A 17,514-nucleotide genomic window follows, 5' to 3' on the forward strand; every position below is an offset into this window, starting at 1 on the left:
CTCAACCTTACAAACCACCAGTGGGGTGAGAAGGGAGCATGCTGGGGGCCCTATATGGGCCCTCTTTTCTTCCATCCGATATAGTCAGCAGCTACTGCTGACTAAACAGTGGAGCTATGCGTGGATGTCTGACCTCCTTCGCACAAAGCAGAAAACTGGTGAGCCAGTGATCCCACTGGGGGTGTATAGCCAGAAGGGGAGGGGGCCTTACACTTTTTAGTGTAATGCTTTGTGTGGCCTCCGGAGGCAGTAGCTATACACCCAATCGTCTGGGTCTCCCAATGGAGCGACGAAGAAAACAAAAACACCATCATAGAAGTAAACTTTACTCACCACTTTTTTTTTTTTTTTTAATAGCAAACCATAGAGGACTTGTTACCGAGACACAAATGGCCGTCTTTTGCTCCCGCTGCTCTCACGAGAATGAAGCCCCAATTCATCAATTTTGCTTTACACACTTTGAAAAAGCTGCAAAATTTTAGAGCGACTTGAGGTGGTGCAAACATTTATAATTTTTTGCCATCTTCATGCTAGTTTGTCAGTTCCGCCAAAAATGGCGAAGCTGGGGCGTGGTGACACCTGCTAGTCTAATTTAAGAGGAGTTGTGGTGAGGCACAAGCCACTTAAGACCTGAATGAAAAATGAAAGGGTAATACAGGCACCGGCATCCCTGCACTGTCCTTCCTCCTCCCCCAGCAGGTACGCCAATACTTTTACATTCCCAGACGCTCAGCGGTGGCTGCACCATCCCTGGTTCCTGCTGCTGCCTCCCGGGACCTGTGCACGCTGCACAGGCCTCTTCGGAGCTCTCCTAGGGCGCCCTTGCCCCTTTTCTTAAAAGCCCAGTATGCCCTTAACCAGGTATTTAAGGCACCCACCTCTTAAGGGAGATGCCTGGGCAATGTGGTTTATACGTTGCTAGTTGTCAGGTCCCTTGTGCTGCTGCTGTATTGTTGTGTGCTGCATTACTAATACCCAACTGTTTCAGTACCTGCTGAACCCCCTGCTGCAACCATCAGTGCCAGCTCTATGTTCTGAACCCCGCTGCCACAACTATCCGGTACCAGCTGTATCTGCTGAACCCCGCTGCTGCATTTCTCCATACCAGCCAAGCCTGAAGCATCAGCCATCCCTGCTGCATCTGCCATTACAGACACTGTCAGTGTCTTTTAGCTGCTGAGGTAGAGATCTCCTGGCACTGCCCCTGGCGGTTACCTACCAGCGTAAGGCTATCCCAACCTCTTGTAGTCTAGTGAAATCTCGGTAGCCATTCAGGTACGCTCCTCCAAGGTAGAGATCCATGCCTTGGTCCAGTGGGTCCACTCTCCACTCGCACCCATTACAGAAAGATGCTTAATGAATCGGGCAGCTGACTTCACCACACGCTCTCAAGACTAACTTAAACTAAGGCCCTGATTCTTCAAGATCGCCATTGTTCATTTCTTAATACCGTTGTACAGTTCATGAGATATGGACCATATTATTTACAACTAATATTTCTGATTTCTGTCAAGTGGGTGGTGCTTACAGGGTAATTATGCAAAACAGTTTAAAGACACACCCCCAAGACTAAGCCATGCCCTCCTGGTGAAGGCCATACAAATTAGCAGTAAGTAAAGGCCCATATCCTGGACCCATATGGCCAATTTCCACAAGTAAAAAAAGTGCAAAATCTGGCCATTTTTAACCTGGTGACAGGTTCTAAGAAACATGGCTTCTGCAAATGAAATCATGTGGTGTGCTGGTTATGTTATATATGGCATGTCTCCACCTCACCTGGTTTTTCATACACTCGGGACTTGGATTGGCGACTGCCTTGGGACAAAGGGCGGAATTTCATATCTGGGTGCATCTGGGAGGAAGCGGCGTAGGCTGCAACAAAGGGCAAGTGTTACATGTGGATTAGAGTTATTTCAGAATATCATTTCACTTTAATTTATTTTTTTACAAGATAAAAACTAGAAAACCAAATGAGAAAAAAAAAAAAAAAAAAATTTAGGCAATGCCATCATTTGCATATTATGATGTATTCTTAGAGGGGTATCCCCAGAATAAGCAGAAGTTTGGTGAGAACTTCCTGACCGCTGAGGGTCTGACTGCTGAGGACTCAGCCTGAAAAACAGGATCTCTAGAGTCCAGTCTAGAATGGAGCAGAGGTGAAAGTGCTCAACCTCTGGATCTGCTGGAGATAATGGAGCACTGTACTCAGCTTTCCCCAGAAGACCCACAAATAACGGACAAGGAAAACTTTACATTCTGGGAATACTCCTTTCATGGCTAAAGCAGGTGACTCTTGTAGTTTAGATCCCGTATAAATGTATTTTGGGCAAAACTCCTTTGAGAAAAAAATTTGCTCTCGTCCAGAAGGAAGAAGACTTCTGACCACAGGTGGTGGTGTGGCTAGAGCAGGGTTTCCCAAACTCCAGTCCTCACGGCCCCCAACAGGTCATGTTTTCAGGATTTTCTTACTATTGAACAGGTGATGGAATTATCATCAAGGAATCACCTTGCTATATTAAGGAAATCCTGAAAACATGACCTGTTGGGGGTCATGAGGACCGGAGTTTGGGAACCATTGGTCTAGAGCAGGGGTCTCAAACACGCGGCCCCTCAGTAGTTCGTGCGGCCCCGAGGCCCGTGCCCCTGTTCACTATCGCGGCAGGGGCTGCAGCCACTGTCTGCACTTTGTCAGATGAATGTGTTGCTGGCGCTGCGCTCTCCGCGCCGCCAATACAATCATCTCACATAAATCACTGACAGTGACACTGCACCGGCCGCGATAGTGAACAGGGGCACGGATCTGGGGGCCGCACGAAGCAGAGATGAGGCAGCGCGGGACAGGTGAGAAGAATGGTGGGTGTGTGTGTGTGTGTGTGTGTTGGACGTTAACCCCTTAGCGACCTATGACGTCCTGGGTACGTTATGGCTCCCTGGTACTTAAGGACCCATGACGTACCCAGTACGTCATGGCGAAATCGCAGCCACCGGTTGCAACGATCACTGCAATACCTTAGATTCGGGGAGGAGGGGGACCTCCCCGGACCTACGGAGGCTGTGATTGGCTGACGAACGCCGCTCAGCCAATCACAGCCACTAATGTTTCAGGCATTGAAAATCGCTGAAACATTGAAATCCAGCCAAGATCAGGGCAGCTGTAGCCCTGTCATTGGCTGGAGCTGGGTGACCTGTGTTTCACCCGCCCCAGCTCTGATTGGAGAGACCGGACTTGTGACCGATCTCTCCAATCACTGGATCTGGGGCCGCAGACCACTCCCCTCAGCTTCACTACGGGGTCTGTGGAAGGTGAGGGGAGCTGCTGACCCATTACTACAGGATGGGGACAAAGTGTGCACATTACTATGAGACTGGGATAAAGCTGGGGACATTACTATAGGATTGGGACATTACAAGGATGGGCACATTATTACTATAGTATGGGCACAGTACTATAGGATAGGGACTAGGATTGGCACATGACTATAGGATGGGCACAGTACTGTAGGCTGGGGACATTACTACAGGATGGGGACAAGGTGGGCACATTACTGTAGGATAGGGACATAACTACAAGGGGACAAGGATGGGAACCATTACTATAGAAAAGGGATAATGCTGGGGACATTACTATAGGATGGGGACAAGGTTGGCACATTACTAAAGGATAGGCACATTACTATAGAATGGGGACAGCACTATAGGATGGGGACATTGCTACAAGGGGACAAGGATGGGGATCATTACTATAAGATGGGGACATGGATGAACACATTACTACAAGATGGGGACAAGGATGGGGAACATTACTTTAGGAGGTGAACAAGGATGAGCACATTACTGTGGGATGGGGCACAATACTACAAGGGGACAAGGATGGGCACGTTACAACAATATGGGGAACATTACAAAAGATGTTGGTCAAAATTTCTATATAGTGCTAATTGTAAAACTATTAGTTACAAGAAAGGGATATGTATAAAAAAAAAAATAGTTTATATTTAAACAAAGAATGTGCACGTTTGCTATAATGAACAAGTGAAAATATAATATAATATAATATAATATAATATAATATAATATAATAATATAATATAATATAATATTATATTATATAATATTATATTATATTATATATTATATTATATATTATATTATATTATACACACACACACACACACACACACACACACACACACATATACATATACACACACACAGTACCAATAAAAGAAGGGAATTTTGTTTACTTACCATAAATTCCTTTTCTTCTAGCTCCAATTGGGAGACCCAGACAATTGGGTGTATAGCTAACTTGCCTCCGGAGGCCACACAAAGCACTACACTTAAAAGTGTAAGGCCCCTCCCCTTCTGCCTATACACCCCCCGTGGGATCACGGGCTCCTCAGTTTTAGTGCAAGAGCAAGAAGGAGGAAAGCCAATAACTGGTTTAAAAAACAAATTCGATCCGACGAAACATCGGAGAACTGAAACCATTCAACATGAACAACATGTGTACCCGAAAAAACAAAAATCCCTAAGAAAACAGGGCGGGTGCTGGGTCTCCCAATTGGAGCTAGAAGAAAAAGGAATTTACGGTAAGTAACAAAATTCCCTTCTTTATCGCTCCTAATTGGGAGACCCAGAGAATTGGGACGTCCAAAAGCAGTCCCTGGGTGGGTAAAATAACACCTCGTGATAGGGCCGTAAAAAAAGCCCTTTCCTACAGGTGGGCAACCGCCGCCTGAAGGACTTGTCTACCTAGGCTGGCGTCCGCCGAAGCGTAGGTATGCACCTGATAATGCTTGGTAAAAGTGTGCAGACTCGACCAGGTAGCTGCCTGACACACCTGCTGAGCCGTAGCCTGGTGCCGTAAAGCCCAGGACGCACCCACGGCTCTGGTAGAATGGGCCTTCAGCCCTGAGGGAACCGGAATCCCAGCAGAACGGTAGGCTTCAAGAATTGGTTCCTTGATCCACCGAGCAAGGGTGGATTTGGAAGCTTGCGACCCTTTACGCTGACCAGCGACAAGGACAAAGAGTGCATCCGAGCGGCGCAGAGGCGCCGTGCGGGAAATGTAGATTCTGAGTGCTCTCACCAGATCCAACAAATGCAAATCCTTTTCACATTGATGAACTGGATGAGGACACAAAGAAGGTAAGGAGATATCCTGATTGAGATGAAAGGGGGATACCACCTTAGGGAGAAACTCCGGAATCGGGCGCAGAACCACCTTGTCCTGGTGAAACACCAGGAAGGGAGATTTGCATGACAGCGCTGCTAGCTCAGACACTCTCCGAAGAGACGTGACTGCTACTAGAAAAACCACTTTCTGCGACACGCGAGAAAGGGAAACATCCCTCATAGGCTCGAAAGGCGGCTTCTGGAGAGCAATTAGAACCCTGTTCAGATCCCAGGGCTCTAACGCCCGCTTGTAAGGAGGGACGATATGACAAACCCCTTGCAGGAACGTGCGTACCTGAGGAAGTCGTGCTAGGCGTTTCTGAAAAAATACAGACAGCGCTGAGACTTGTCCTTTAAGGGAGCCTAGCGACAAACCTTTTTCCAAACCGGATTGCAGGAAGGAAAGAAGAGTAGGCAATGCAAATGGCCAGGGAGAAACTTCCTGAGCAGGAGCACCAAGCTAAGAATATCTTCCACGTCCTGTGGTAGATCTTGGCAGAGGTTAGTTTCCTAGCCTGTCTCATGGTGGCAATGACCTCTTGAGATAATCCTGAAGACGCTAGGATCCAGGACTCAATGGCCACACAGTCAGGTTCAGGGCCGCAGAATTCCGATGGAAAAACGGCCCTTGGGACAACAAGTCTGGTCGGTCTGGAAGTGCCCACGGTTGGCCTACCGTGAGGTGCCAGAGATCCAGGTACCACGACCTCCTCGGCCAGTCTGGAGCGACGAGGATGGCGCGGCGGCAGTCGGACCTGATCTTGCGCAGCACTCTGGGCAACAGTGCCAGAGGTGGGAACACATAAGGTAGCCGGAACTGCGACCAATCTTGAACTAAGGCGTCCGCCGCCAGAGCTCGGTGATCGTGAGACCGTGCCATGAAAGCCGGGACCTTGTTGTTGTGCCGGGACGCCATTAGGTCGACGTCCGGCATCCCCCAGCGGTGACAGATCTCCTGAAACACGTCCAGGTGAAGAGACCATTCCCCTGCGTCCATACCCTGGCGACTGAGGAAGTCTGCTTCCCAGTTTTCCACGCCTGGGATGTGAACTGCGGATATGGTGGATGCCATGTCTTCCACCCACGTCAGAATCCGCCGGACTTCCTGGAAGGCTTGCCGACTGCGTGTTCCTCCTTGGTGGTTGATGTATGCCACCGCTGTGGAGTTGTCCGACTGAATTCGGATTTGCTTGCCTTCCAGCCACTGCTGGAAGGCTTGTAGGGCAAGATACACTGCTCTGATTTCCAGAACATTGATCTGAAGGGTGGACTCTTGCTGAGTCCACGTACCTTGAGCCCTGTGGTGGAGAAAAACTGCTCCCCACCCTGAAAGACTCGCGTCTGTCGTAACCACCGCCCAGGATGGGGGTAGAAAGGACTTTCCTTTTGACAATGAGGTGGGAAGAAGCCACCACCGAAGAGATTCCTTGGCCACCTGAGAAAGAGAGACGTTCCTGTCGAGGGACGTCGACTTCCCGTCCCATTGGCGGAGAATGTCCCATTGTAGTGGACGCAGATGAAACTGCGCGAAAGGGACTGCCTCCATTGTTGCTACCATCTTCCCTAGGAAGTGCATGAGGCGTCTCAAGGGGTGTGACTGGCCTTGAAGGAGAGATTGCACCCCTGTCTGTAGTGAACGCTGTTTGTCCAGCGGAAGCTTCACTATCGCTGAGAGAGTATGAAACTCCATGCCAAGATATGTTAGCGATTGGGTCGGGGTCAGATTTGACTTTGAAAAGTTGATGATCCACCCGAAACTCTGGAGAGTCTCCAGCGCAACGTTCAGGCTGTGTTGGCATGCCTCTTGAGAGGGTGCCTTGACCAGTAGATCGTCCAAATACGGGATCACAGAGTGACCTTGAGAGTGCAGGACTGCTACTACTGCTGCCATGACCTTGGTGAAGACCCGTGGGGCTGTCGCCAGCCCGAAAGGCAGAGCTACGAACTGAAGGTGTTCGTCTCCTATAACGAAGCGTAGAAAACGCTGATGCTCTGGAGCAATCGGCACGTGGAGATAAGCATCCTTGATGTCTATTGATGCTAGGAAATCTCCTTGAGACATTGAGGCGATGACGGAGCGGAGGGATTCCATCCGGAACCGCCTGGTTTTCACGTGCTTGTTGAGCAGTTTTAGATCCAGAACGGGACGGAAAGACCCGTCCTTTTTTGGCACCACAAACAAATTGGAGTAAAAACCGTGACCTTGCTCCTGAAGAGGAACAGGGGTCACCACTCCTTCTGCCTTTAGAGTGCACACCGCTTGCAGAAGAGCATCGGCTCGGTCGGGAGGTGGAGAAGTTCTGAAGAATCGAGTTGGAGGACGAGAACTGAACTCTATCCTGTACCCGTGAGACAGAATGTCTCTCACCCAACGGTCTTTGACCTGTGGCAGCCAAATGTCGCCAAAGCGGGAGAGCCTGCCACCGACCGAGGATGCGGAGAGAGGAGGCCGAAAGTCATGAGGAAGCCGCCTTGGTAGCGGGTCTTCCGGCTGTCTTTTTTGGGCGTGACTGAGCCCGCCAAGAATCTGAGCTCCTCTGATCCTTTTGAGTCCTTTTGGACGAGGAGAATCGGGACCTGCCCGAGCCTCGAAAGGACCGAAACCCCGACTGTCCCCTCCTCTGTTGGGGTTTGTTTTGTCTGGGCTGAGGTAAGGATGAATCCTTACCCTTGGACTGTTTAATGATTTCATCCAAACGCTCACCAAACAGTCGGTCACCAGAAAATGGCAAACTGGTTAAGCACTTTTTGGAAGCAGAATCTGCCTTCCATTCCCTTAACCACAAGGCTCTGCGTAAAACCACGGAGTTGGCGGACGCCACTGCCGTACGGCTCGTAGAGTCCAGGACAGCATTAATCGCGTAAGACGCAAATGCAGACATTTGAGAGGTTAAGGATGCCACCTGCGGAACAGATGTACGTGTGACCGTGTCAATCTGTGTAAGACCAGCTGAAATAGCTTGGAGTGCCCATACGGCTGCGAATGCTGGAGCAAACGACGCGCCGATAGCTTCATAGATGAATTTCAACCAGAGCTCCATCTGTCTGTCAGTGGCATCTTTAAGTGCAGCCCCATCTTCCACTGCAACTATGGATCTAGCCGCAAGCCTGGAGATTGGAGGATCCACCTTGGGACACTGGGTCCAGCCCTTCACCACGTCAGGGGGAAAGGGATAACGTGTATCCTTAAGCCGTTTGGAGAAACGCTTATCTGGATAAGCGTGGTGTTTCTGGACTGACTCTCTAAAGTCAGAGTGGTCCAGAAAAGTACTTAATTTACGCTTGGGATACCTGAAATGGAATTTCTCCTGCTGTGAAGCTGACTCCTCCACTGGAGGAGCTGGGGGAGAAATATCCAACATTCTATTGATGGACGCTATAAGATCATTCACTATGGCGTCACCATCAGGAGTATCCAGATTGAGAGCGGTCTCAGGATCAGAATCCTGATCAGCTACCTCCGCCTCATCATACAGAGAGTCCTCCTGCTGGGACCCTGACCAGTGTGATGAAGTCGAGGGCCGCTCATAGCGAGCTCGCTTAGGCTGTCTGGGACTGTCGTCCGTGTCAGAGCCTTCACCCTGGGATGCATGGGACACCCCCGGAGCCCGGAGCTGTTCCAACTGAGGGGGACCAGGGAGCAATGATTCAACAGTGCCCATGGTCTGAGTTACTGGTCTAGACTGCAAAGTTTCTAGAATTTTAGTCATAGTCACAGACAATCTATCCGCAAAAACTGCAAACTCCGTCCCCGTCACCTGGACAGTATTCACAGGTGGTTCTCCCTGGGTCACCTCTAGCAGAGGCCCCGGCCAAGCAAGTGCCACAGGGGCCGAGCACTGCACACAATGGGGGTCAGTGGAACCTGCCGGTAGAGTAGCCTCACATGCGGTACAAGCAGTATAGAAAGCCTGTGCCTTGGCACCCTTGCTTTTTGCGGATGACATGCTGTTGTCTCCTCTGAGTAATCTAGGAGGGTATATAGCCAAGAATCACCAGCGACCGTACAGTGCAATGTATAGCATGCAAGCATAAAAATACAAATGTACACTTCGGCACTAGTGGGGTCAGCACCAGAGGTGCCGCTTACCGCCCGCGCAAACGCGGGTGTGTGGTCGCCAGAATCCCGTGTCTGGGTCTCCCAGAACTTGTCTCCCCTCTCCAGCTCAGACTGCACACAGGAATGGCTGCCGGCGTTCTGTGAAGAGGGGCGGACCGTGGGCGTGCCTCAGACAAAGTGCGGGAAACTGGCGTCCCACTGTGTCCAGTGTGAGGGCTGGAGTATGTAAAGTAGACTCCAGCCCTCTGCGCTGATGTTCTGTACAGCGTCCCGCCCTTCCCCTGACTGGCAGGCCTGGGGGCGGGAACGAAGCGAAACTAGGCCGCAAAAGCCGGGGACTCGAGTAATAAGCGCGGCCGTCATATATGCACGGCCAGCGCGGAAGTCCCCGGCGCACCACAAGTCCCAGCCGCGCCGCAGCGTAAACTGACAGCAGCGGCCGGCGCGGCAGTTCCCAATACATTAACTCACTCAGCAGAGCTGTAGTGAGTAGTGGCACAAGCGCGCAGCGCTGTTGTCCCCGGTGCACTAACACACCCAGCAATGCTGCAGTGTGTCTGCGCGCGGTCTGTACGGGGACACAGAGTACCTTGACGTAGCAGGGCCATGTCCCTGACGATACTCAGCTCCATATCCAGCAGATTCCCCAGCGGCTGTGGATGGAGCACGGTCTCAGTGCCTGGAGACCGGTAAAATCCCACTTCACCCAGAGCCCTAAGGGGGATGGGGAAGGCAGCAGCATGTGGGCTCCAGCCTCCGTACCCGCAATGGGTACCTCAACCTTAACAAACACCGCCGACAAAAGTGGGGTGAGAAGGGAGCATGCTGGGGGCCCTACTATGGGCCCTCTTTTCTTCCATCCGACATAGTCAGCAGCTGCTGCTGACTAAACAGTGGAGCTATGCGTGGATGTCTGACCTCCTTCGCACAAAGCATGAAAACTGAGGAGCCCGTGATCCCACAGGGGGGTGTATAGGCAGAAGGGGAGGGGCCTTACACTTTTAAGTGTAGTGCTTTGTGTGGCCTCCGGAGGCAGTAGCTATACACCCAATTGTCTGGGTCTCCCAATTAGGAGCGATAAAGAAATGTCACTTTGTCCTGCAAGGAATGCGGCCCTCCAAATTATTTTTTTCCTCTGTGCGGCCCATACACCCAGCCGAGTTTGAGATCCCTGATCTAGAGGATGCCCTACATATGATGGGTCGTAGAAGCTTCTGAATCCATGGAGCACCAACTCCTGTACGACAACCATTCAGGATGGTTCAAGAATGGCTGCCCTCCATATTAGCTGGGCGTCCCCTGATGGGCGCAGGAATACACAAGGCCTTAATTTACTAAGGAAGTCAACCAGATGCGAAAAGTTAATGGTCCGGATGATATTTACAACATTGAATAAAGCTTTTCATACTCATTGAATCCCGTTAGTTGCAATAAAACCACCCAAATATAATGACGACATTCCGGATATCTCGCTGTATGTCCTGACCTCAGTACCGTGCACCTGGTGCTTACACCGAGCATATGGACGTGCCCGCATGTGGGCAGATTTTCTCTTTCCTATCATTTCACTTCAAGCTCAGGAATAGAAACTGGTTATTAAAGTCTGATATTAAAGAAAACCACAGAAAAAAATAAAAATTAAGCGCTCAACTCAACTGCTGTGCCATCTGTTCCTACAGACGGGCATTTACTGGGGTTTCCCACAAATACCAAGAATGGGGCACCAGAAAAATGTGGCTGAGCTTATCCTCCCAGCCATTCACCCCAGTCCCTATAATGTAGAATATATGGTACAGGTAAAAACTTCCCAAACTAGGAAAAGGTATCTGTACTGCACATAAACCCAATACAGACCAGATCTGAAGAGCACCCCTATTATAGACCAGACATTGGGGTCATGCTGCACCCACAGCCCCAGAGTTACACCTCAGGAGCCTGTAGGCACTGATTATGGGCAGAGTCTACGCTGTCAGACAAACTATCCACACCTTAAGGGTTCGCTCAGATCTGTGTATATCAAAGCACTCAGATTCTCAGCCTGAAAAGTTGGTGAGTGTCATGCGAGTGCTCTAGGTTTTTTCTCACCTAGCATTTGTATGACATGTGTAAGAAACACACTAATCTTTCACATATTATAATATGTCAATTAAAGCTAGTTGTCATAATTAATAAAACAATCATAAAAAAAAAAAAAAACGATAGATATCCTGCAGATATACAATTTCCCTTCTGTGCTCTCCATGTTGCACTAAAGGGTGTTTAGGCTTGATTAACCTAATAAATATCAAAAATAGAAGGGACCCCATGTAGTTTTTTTTTTACAACGAGCCAAGGTAAAGCAGATAGTTGTGGGCTGGTTTTATCAGGCTTAGAAGGTCCATGGTTATTGGGCTCTTCCCAGCCAAAAAATATCAGCCATCAGCTGCCCCAGAAGTGGTGCTCCAGTTCTGGCACCTTGCTCCAGCTCTTCCCGATTGCCCTGGTACGGTGTCAATCGTGGTAATATTAGTTGCGGTTGATGTCAGCTGTGTAATGTCAGCTGGCATCAATCCTGGTGATAGCAACGAAGAGGTGTCTATCAGACACCCCATTGACCCTAGAATGCGTACCTGGGGCCTCGCAGACCTGCTAGGTTACTGGTTTTCTATTGTAGATTTCTATGGTTGCGCGTTCTAGGGTTAAAACAAACACTATAGCTTTCTTACTGGTTCAGCAACTTTTCTAATGATAATGCCAGCCTGCTTCACCTTTGCTGGTTATTAGGTAAATTCAGCCTAAACACCCTTTAGAGCCACATGAAAGGCACTAAAGGATACAAGTTTATAATACTTGGGGGGAGGAATTATATAGCTGCCGGATATCTAATATCTTTCTATCACCTATCAATGTTGGGGTATTTTTTCCCTTTGAGATGCGAAAAGGGGGGGGGGGGGAATAAAAAAATGGGGTGGCATCCAGATTGTCCCGGTGAGGTCCGATTTTTTGCTTCACACCCATTGACTTTCATTAGAGAGTCTTGTCCGACATATACAGCATACTTTGCAGCCCGATCCCAGCTAAGGAGAAGCTCGCAGATCAGCAGCGCCTCATTGCATAACACTGGTGCACGTGCAATGTGATTTCTTCTCTCATATTGCATTTGGTGTATTTATATGCAGATGGAGGACCCCTTAAATTAAGTCTAGTTGTTGAGGAAATTATGCAGTATAAAAAGAAAAATTAAAAACAAAAAACATTTGAATCATGTCTTGAAGACTCCATCTAGGAAAGAAAAAAAAAAAAAAAAAACAAAAAAACTAGACTTTCTGCAGCCTTCCTCTAAGATTTCCCCATGGTGCCTCTGCTCAGCATTGGGAAGGTGCCCACTAGTTAACAGTAAGCCATCTGATATCTCTCCCCACTCTCAGATATAAAATATGCTGTGCAAGTGTTATCAATAGGGAGCTATTAATCTAGCAGGTTATAAAAAGAGGGGTGCGCTATGTATTTATACTGCTCAATCTAAAGACACAGAATCGGGTGACCCCATAAACATTAGATGGTCCAGTGGATACTGGCACCTTAGATACATATTAGATGACTGTTGGGAGAGAGGAATATCTAAAACTCACCCGTCTCCCTTTATACACAAACGCCCGGCTTAACCGAAGGCTCCGGTGTTCTCTATGGAGCTGCCTGATAGATAGACACCCGACACCCCCCCCCCCCCACACCCCCCCCCCCCCCCCCCATCCACACCAAAACAAAAACAGGTGTTTAAATCCCAGTGTACCGGATCGTTCTCTCCCCAAACATCAGGTGAGAGTTGGAGGTGCCAATAGGTTTGAATGTAAATCGATCCTGAGAAAATTGGCTGGTTTGGTCAACGTACCTAACACCGGTCTACCGCCCCTATCCTACCATAACAACTCTGTCATCCGCGACTGCTACTGCCTGTGTCTAAGCAGTGTCTCCATATACAATGTGCAGAACAGAAAACCCCTCACCATTGTGAGTGACACAATCTCCACTTATGTGCCGGGTAATGAGTGTCCGGCTGAGCAGCACTCTAGGCACGCCACGCCGCAAACCCCCCCCCACTCTAGGCACGCCACGCCGCACCCCCCCCACTCTAGGCACGCCACGCCGCACCCCCCCCCACTCTAGGCACGCCACGCCGCACCCCCCCCACTCTAGGCACGCCACGCCGCACCCCCCCCACTCTAGGCACGCCACGCCGCACCCCCCCCCACTCTAGGCACGCCACACCGCACCCCCCCCACTCTAGGCACGCCACACCGCACCCCCCCCACTCTAGGCACGCCACACCGCACCCCCCCCACTCTAGGCACGCCACACCGCACCCCCCCACTCTAGGCACGCCACACCGCACCCCCCCACTCTAGGCACGCCACACCGCACCCCCCCACTCTCTAGGGACACGATTAATCAGCGTTCAGGTCAAAACTGACAACTCACCCTCCTCAGGACTGGAAAATATTCCTAGGACATGAGAATTATCAACCCACTCCATCCAGAAGCCTCCGTCCCTGAAAAGCAAAGCATTTCTTTTACTTATAAAACTGGCTTCTTTCCATAAAACTTTCATTCTGTGGCACAAAAAAAAGAAGGGAATTTTGTTTACTTACCGTAAATTCCTTTTCTTCTAGCTCCAATTGGGAGACCCAGACAATTGGGTGTATAGCTATTGCCTCTGGAGGCCACACAAAGTATTACACTTAAAAGTGTAGGGCCCCTCCCCTTCTGGCTATACACCCCCAGTGGGATCACTGGCTCACCAGTTTTAGTGCCAAAGCAAGAAGGAGGAAAGCCAATAACTGGTTTAAAGACCAATTCAATCCGAGGAAACATCGGAGAACTGAACCATACCACATGAACAACATGTGTACCCGAAAAAACAGAAAAACCCCGAAAAAACAGGGCGGGTGCTGGGTCTCCCAATTGGAGCTAGAAGAAAAGGAATTTACGGTAAGTAAACAAAATTCCCTTCTTTGTCGCTCCATTGGGAGACCCAGACAATTGGGATGTCCAAAAGCAATCCCTGGGTGGGTAAAAGAATACCTCATGATAGGGCCGTCAAACGGCCCTCTCCTACAGGTGGCCAACCGCCGCCTGAATGATTTATCTACCTAGGCTGGCGTCTGCCGAAGCGTAGGTATGCATCTGATAATGCTTGGTAAAAGTAAGTAGACTCGACCAGGTGGGTGCCTGACACACCTGCTGAGCCGTAGCCTGGTGCCGTAATGCCCAGGATGCACCCACGGCTCTGGTAGAATGGGCCTTCGGCCTTGAGAGAACCAGAAGCCCAGTAGAACTGTAGGTTTCAACAGGAAGGAAGGAAACAGACGATGCAACCGGCCAGGGAGAAACACCCTGCGCCGAGCACCGAGATAAGAACATCTTCCACGTCCTGTGGTCAATCTTGGCGGACGTTGGTATGCTAGCCTGTCTCATGGTGGCAACCACGTCCTGAGGTAATCCTGACGACACTAGGTTCCAGGACTCAATGCCACACCATCCGGTTGAGGGCCGTAGAATTCAAATGGAAGAATGGCCCTTGAGACAGCCAGTCTGATTGGTCTGGTAGTGCCCCCGGTTAGCCTACCGTGAGGCACCACAGAACCGAGTACCACAACATCCTCGGCCAATTTGTAGCGACGAGGATGGCGCGGCCGCAGTCGGTCTTGATCTAGCGCAGTACTCTGGGCAACAATGCCAGAGGTGGCACCTAAGGTAGCTGGAACTGCGACCAATGCTGAACTAAGGCGTTTGCCGCCAGAGCTCGATGATTGTGAAACCGTGCCATGAAGCTGGCACATTGTTGTTGTGCCGTGACGCCATTAGATCGACGTCCGGCCTCTGTCAGCGGCGCCAGATCTCCTGAAACCCGTCCGGGTGAGGAGACCATACTCTTTCGGCCACACCTCAGCGACTTAGGAAGTCAGCTTCCTAGTTTCCACACTTGGGATGTGAATTGTGGATATGGTGGATGCCGTGTCTTCCACCCACATCAGAACCTGCCGGACTTCCTGGAAGGCTTGCCGGTTGCGCGTTCTTCCTTGGTGGTTGATGTATGCCACCGCTGTGGAGCTGTCCGACTGAAGTCGGATATGCTTGCTTTCCAGCCGCTGTTGGAAGGATTGTAGGGCAAGATACACTGCTCTGTGTTCAAGAACATTGATCTGAAAAGTGGACTCTTGCTGAGTCCACGTACCCTGAGCGCTGTAGTGGAGAAAAACTGCTCCCCACCCTGATAGACTCGCGTCTGTCGTAACTATCGCCCAGGACGGGGATAGGAAGGACCTTCCTTTTGACCAAGAGGTGAGAAGAAGCCACCACCGTAGAGATTCCTTGGCCGCCTGAGAAAGAACGACGACTCTGTTGAGGGACGTCGACTCCTCGTCCCATTGGCGGAGAATGTCCCATTGTAGTGGACGCAGTAAAACTGCGCGAAAGGAACTGCCTGCATTGCTACCATCTTACGTAGGAAGTGCATGAGGCGTCTCAATGTGTGCGACTGGTTCTTAAAGAAGAGCTTGCAGCCCGTAGTGAATGCTGTTTGTCTAGCGGCAGCTTCACTATCGCTGAGAGAGTAAGAAACTCTATGCCTAGATATGTTATCGATAGGGTCGGGGTCGGATCTGACTTTAAAAAGTTGATGATCCACCCAAAACTCTAGAGAGTCTCCAGCGCAACGTTCGGGCAGTGTTGGCATGTTTCCTAAGAGAGTGCCTTGACAAGTAGATCGTCTAAATACGGGACCACAGAGTGACCCTGAGAGTGCAGGACTGTGACTACTGCTGCCCTGACCTTGGCGAAGACCAGTTGGACTGTCGCTAGCCGGAAGGTAGAGCTACGAACAGAGGGTGTTCGTCTCCTATAACGAAGCGTAGAAACGCTAGTGCTCTGGATCAATCGGCACGTGTGGATAAGCATCCTTGATGCCTAATGATGCTAGGAAATATCCTTGGGACCTTGAGGCGATGACATGGCGGAGGGATTCCATCCGGAACCGCCTGGTGTCCACGAGCTTGCTGAGCATTTTTAGATCCAGAACGGGACGGAACGGCCCGTTGTTATAGGTACCGCAAAGAATTTGGGGTAAAAACCGTGACCTTGTTCCTGAAGAGGAACGGGGGTCATCACTCTTTCTGCCTATAGAGTGCACCCTGTTTGCAGAAGAGCAGCGGCCCGGCCGGGAGGTGGAGAAATTCTGAAGAATCGAGTTGGAGGACGAGAAGTGAGCTCTATCCTGTACCCGTGAGACAGAATGTCTCACACTCAATGGTCATTGACCTATGGCAGCTAAATATCGCCAAGGCGGGAGAGCCTGCTACCGACCGAGGCCGCAAGTCATGAGGAAGCCGCCTTGGAAGCGGGTTTTCAGACTGTCGCTTTTTTGGGCAAGACTGAGCCCGCTAAAATCTTAGCTCCTCTGATCCTTTTGAGTCCACATTGGACGAGGAAAAATGGGACCTGCCCGAGCCTCGAAAAGGCCGAAAACCCCGACTGCCTCTTGCTCTGTTGGGGTTTGTTGTGTCCGGGCTGAGGAAAGGATGAATCCTTACCCCTGGACTGTTTGATGGTTACATCCAACGCTCACCAAACAGTCGGTCAGCAGAAAAAGGCAACTGGTTAGGCAACCTTTTTTGGAAGCAGAATCTGCCTTCCATTCACTTAACGAGCAGACCAGGCTCTGCTTAAAAACACGGAGTAGCGGAGGCTACCGCCGCACGGTTCGCAGAGTCCAGGACAACCTGAATCGCGTAAGAAACAAATGCAGACATTTGAGAGGTTAAGGATGCCACCTGCGGCACAGATGTACGTGTAACCGTGTCAATCTGTGTAAGACAAGCTGAAATAGCTTGGAGTGCCCCAAGGGAGAGAATGCCGGAGCCAACGGTGCGCCGACAGCCTCATAGATGGCTTTCGACCAGAGATCCATCTGTCTGTCAGTGGCATCTTTGAGTTTGCAGTTCCATCTCCCACTGCAACTATGGATCTAGCTACAAGCCTGGAGATTGGAGGATGCCGCTCGGGACATTGGGTCCAGTCCTTGACCAAGTCAGGGGACAGGGATAACGTGTATCCTAAGCCGTTTGGAGAAGCGCATATCTGGATAAGCGTGGTGTTCCTGGACTGCCTCTCTGAAGGCAGAGTGGTCCAGAAAAATACGTGAAGCTGACTCCTCCACTGGAGGAGCTGTGAGAAATAACCCACATTCTATAGATGGACGCTATAAGATTATTTACTATGGCGTCACAATCAGGTGTATC

At 50.2% G+C, this 17,514-nt stretch overlaps 1 protein-coding gene across 1 annotated transcript in view; it reads right to left on the minus strand.

Moving 5' to 3' along the window:
• The window catches only part of LOC142302706 (uncharacterized), a 76,958-nt gene that overhangs the window by 10,216 nt on the left and 49,228 nt on the right, over positions 1-17,514 (minus strand). Inside the window, exons 6-7 of the mRNA XM_075343823.1 lie at positions 13,697-13,767; positions 1,777-1,872 (exon numbers count right to left, since the gene is read on the minus strand). Coding sequence (XP_075199938.1) covers positions 1,777-1,872; positions 13,697-13,767 — 167 coding nt within the window. The remainder of the gene's footprint in view (positions 1-1,776; positions 1,873-13,696; positions 13,768-17,514) is intronic.

The sequence above is a fragment of the Anomaloglossus baeobatrachus genome, chromosome 4 (assembly GCF_048569485.1).
Source record: "Anomaloglossus baeobatrachus isolate aAnoBae1 chromosome 4, aAnoBae1.hap1, whole genome shotgun sequence".
Classification (NCBI taxonomy): Eukaryota; Metazoa; Chordata; class Amphibia; order Anura; family Aromobatidae; genus Anomaloglossus; species Anomaloglossus baeobatrachus.